Source organism: Phaethon lepturus, unplaced genomic scaffold (assembly GCF_000687285.1).
Source record: "Phaethon lepturus isolate BGI_N335 unplaced genomic scaffold, ASM68728v1 scaffold26485, whole genome shotgun sequence".
Taxonomy (NCBI): domain Eukaryota; kingdom Metazoa; phylum Chordata; class Aves; order Phaethontiformes; family Phaethontidae; genus Phaethon; species Phaethon lepturus.
In genome coordinates, this window is record NW_010541603.1 from 1 (window position 1) to 1,671 (window position 1,671).

The 1,671-nt window shown below is 60.1% G+C and overlaps 1 protein-coding gene across 1 annotated transcript in view; it reads left to right on the forward strand.

Annotated features, from left to right (window-relative positions):
* Window positions 1-259: 259 nt before the first annotated feature.
* Window positions 260-1,671, forward strand: part of LOC104621334 (mediator of RNA polymerase II transcription subunit 24-like) — a gene marked incomplete at its 5' end in the record, with an annotated part of 6,104 nt that continues 4,692 nt past the window's right edge. Inside the window, 2 exons of the mRNA XM_010287791.1 lie at window positions 260-333; window positions 1,503-1,671. Of these exons, the coding sequence (XP_010286093.1) occupies window positions 260-333; window positions 1,503-1,671 (243 nt within the window). The remainder of the gene's footprint in view (window positions 334-1,502) is intronic.

A 1,671-nucleotide genomic window follows, 5' to 3' on the forward strand; every position in this document is an offset into this window, starting at 1 on the left:
CCGTCTTGGGGAGGCTGCGGAGAAAACCCAGCCTTGTCCCCGCTGCCGTGGCCCAGTTGCCTCCTGCAACCCCGGGAGGGCACGACCCAGCCGTCGGACAGCCCTGACCTAGTTCTCATTCAAGTGGCTGGTGGGCAACTGCCCGGGTGAGCGTCCTGCGGCCCGCAGCGCCCAACCCAGGCCGTGGGTTGAGTTTGTTTCAGAGCTGCTGGAGCCCAACAGCCCCCATGTGAAATCCTTCCTTGTTCCCCTGCTCTAGTTTGACGACTTCTCCCGGGACCTGTGTGTTCAGTCGCTGCTGGAGATCATGGACATGTTCTGCGACCGCCTCAGGTATGGTGTGGCCCTTCCAGCCCTGCTGCCTTGGCCCCGGGCTGTGCCGCGGGCAGCACTGGGAACCGGTGAGGCCCGGCTGAGCCCGGGGTACTCACCCTGGCAGAGGGAGGCAGGTTCCCCCTCCAGCTCCATGTCCATTGCCAAGTTGCCACCCCTCTCCGGCTGCCCCGGGCTGGGCTACCACGCGAGTACCAGCTCGGGGGGAGCAGAGGGAGTCCAAAACCCACCAGCTTTGTAGGAAGCAAAGAAACCCGCCTATTCTGGGATAAATGCCTCTGCTGTGATACTGCTGCCTGGCTCAGGTGGACAGGCATGGGCGCAAGCCCTGTGGCCTGAGGGTGTCCGACCCCTCAGAGCTTTTAATGTCTCTCATGTGGCCTCTGCAGCTTCCCAGGGCCCCGGCTATGTGTCCCCATTTGCCAGTGCTCGCAGTCCTGCCTGCGCTGCCCCGGGCGCTCCAGGCAGCTGTCTTGTTTTGCTTCATGCTCTTCCGCTGGTGTTGCAGGACCCAGGGGAGTCCAGACAATTCAGGCCACAAAAACTTTTTTAGAAAGCTCAGAAATCTTCCTGTTAACCCCTGACAGCCTCTTCTGGGAGGCTGGAGCAGAGACCGTGTGGCGGGGCGCAGCGGGAGGAGGAGGCAGGCTGAAGGTAGCAGCTCTTCAATTACATGAAATGAAGCAGCAGCAATGAATATGCATCAGTCACAGATGTTGACAAGGAGCTGTTGCTGGCCAACTGCAGAGCCGGCGACTTAATCCAGTCCCTGCCTAATCTGATCCTCTGCTTAATTTGATCACAACTTCTGGCCCCAATGATTTGTGCATCAGGAGGGGAAAGCGTTCACCTCTCAGAGCACATTGATCGATGCTGAGCCTCTCTTAGCAAGATAATTTGATTAGAGGCTTGGAAAGTTTCCCTGTAGTAGAGAGGCCAGAGAGGAGTCTGCACTGGGGAGGCTTTATTTCACCTGGCACAGTGGGGATGCTCGTAGGCTGAGCAGGTTGGGGTCTGCAGCAGAGGAGCCAGGAGCCGGTGGGCATGCAGGGCTGGGGGAAGGGGATGTGGGTTTGGGTCCCCAGGCTGCCCTGGGTCTGTGCCTCCAGGTCCTCAGGGCAGTAGCCCGGCCCACAGTGAGCACCGTCCCATTTCACTCTCCTTCCCAGCTGCCATGGCAAAGCAGAGGAGTGCATCGGCCTCTGCCGGGCGCTGATGAGTGTCCTCAACTGGCTCCTGCGCTGCGCAGCCTTCTACGTCGAGAAGGTGAAGGAGACGCTGGAGCAGGCGGCAGCTGAGAGCCAGCTGAAGATGTGTCTGGAGCGGCTGGAGAAGATG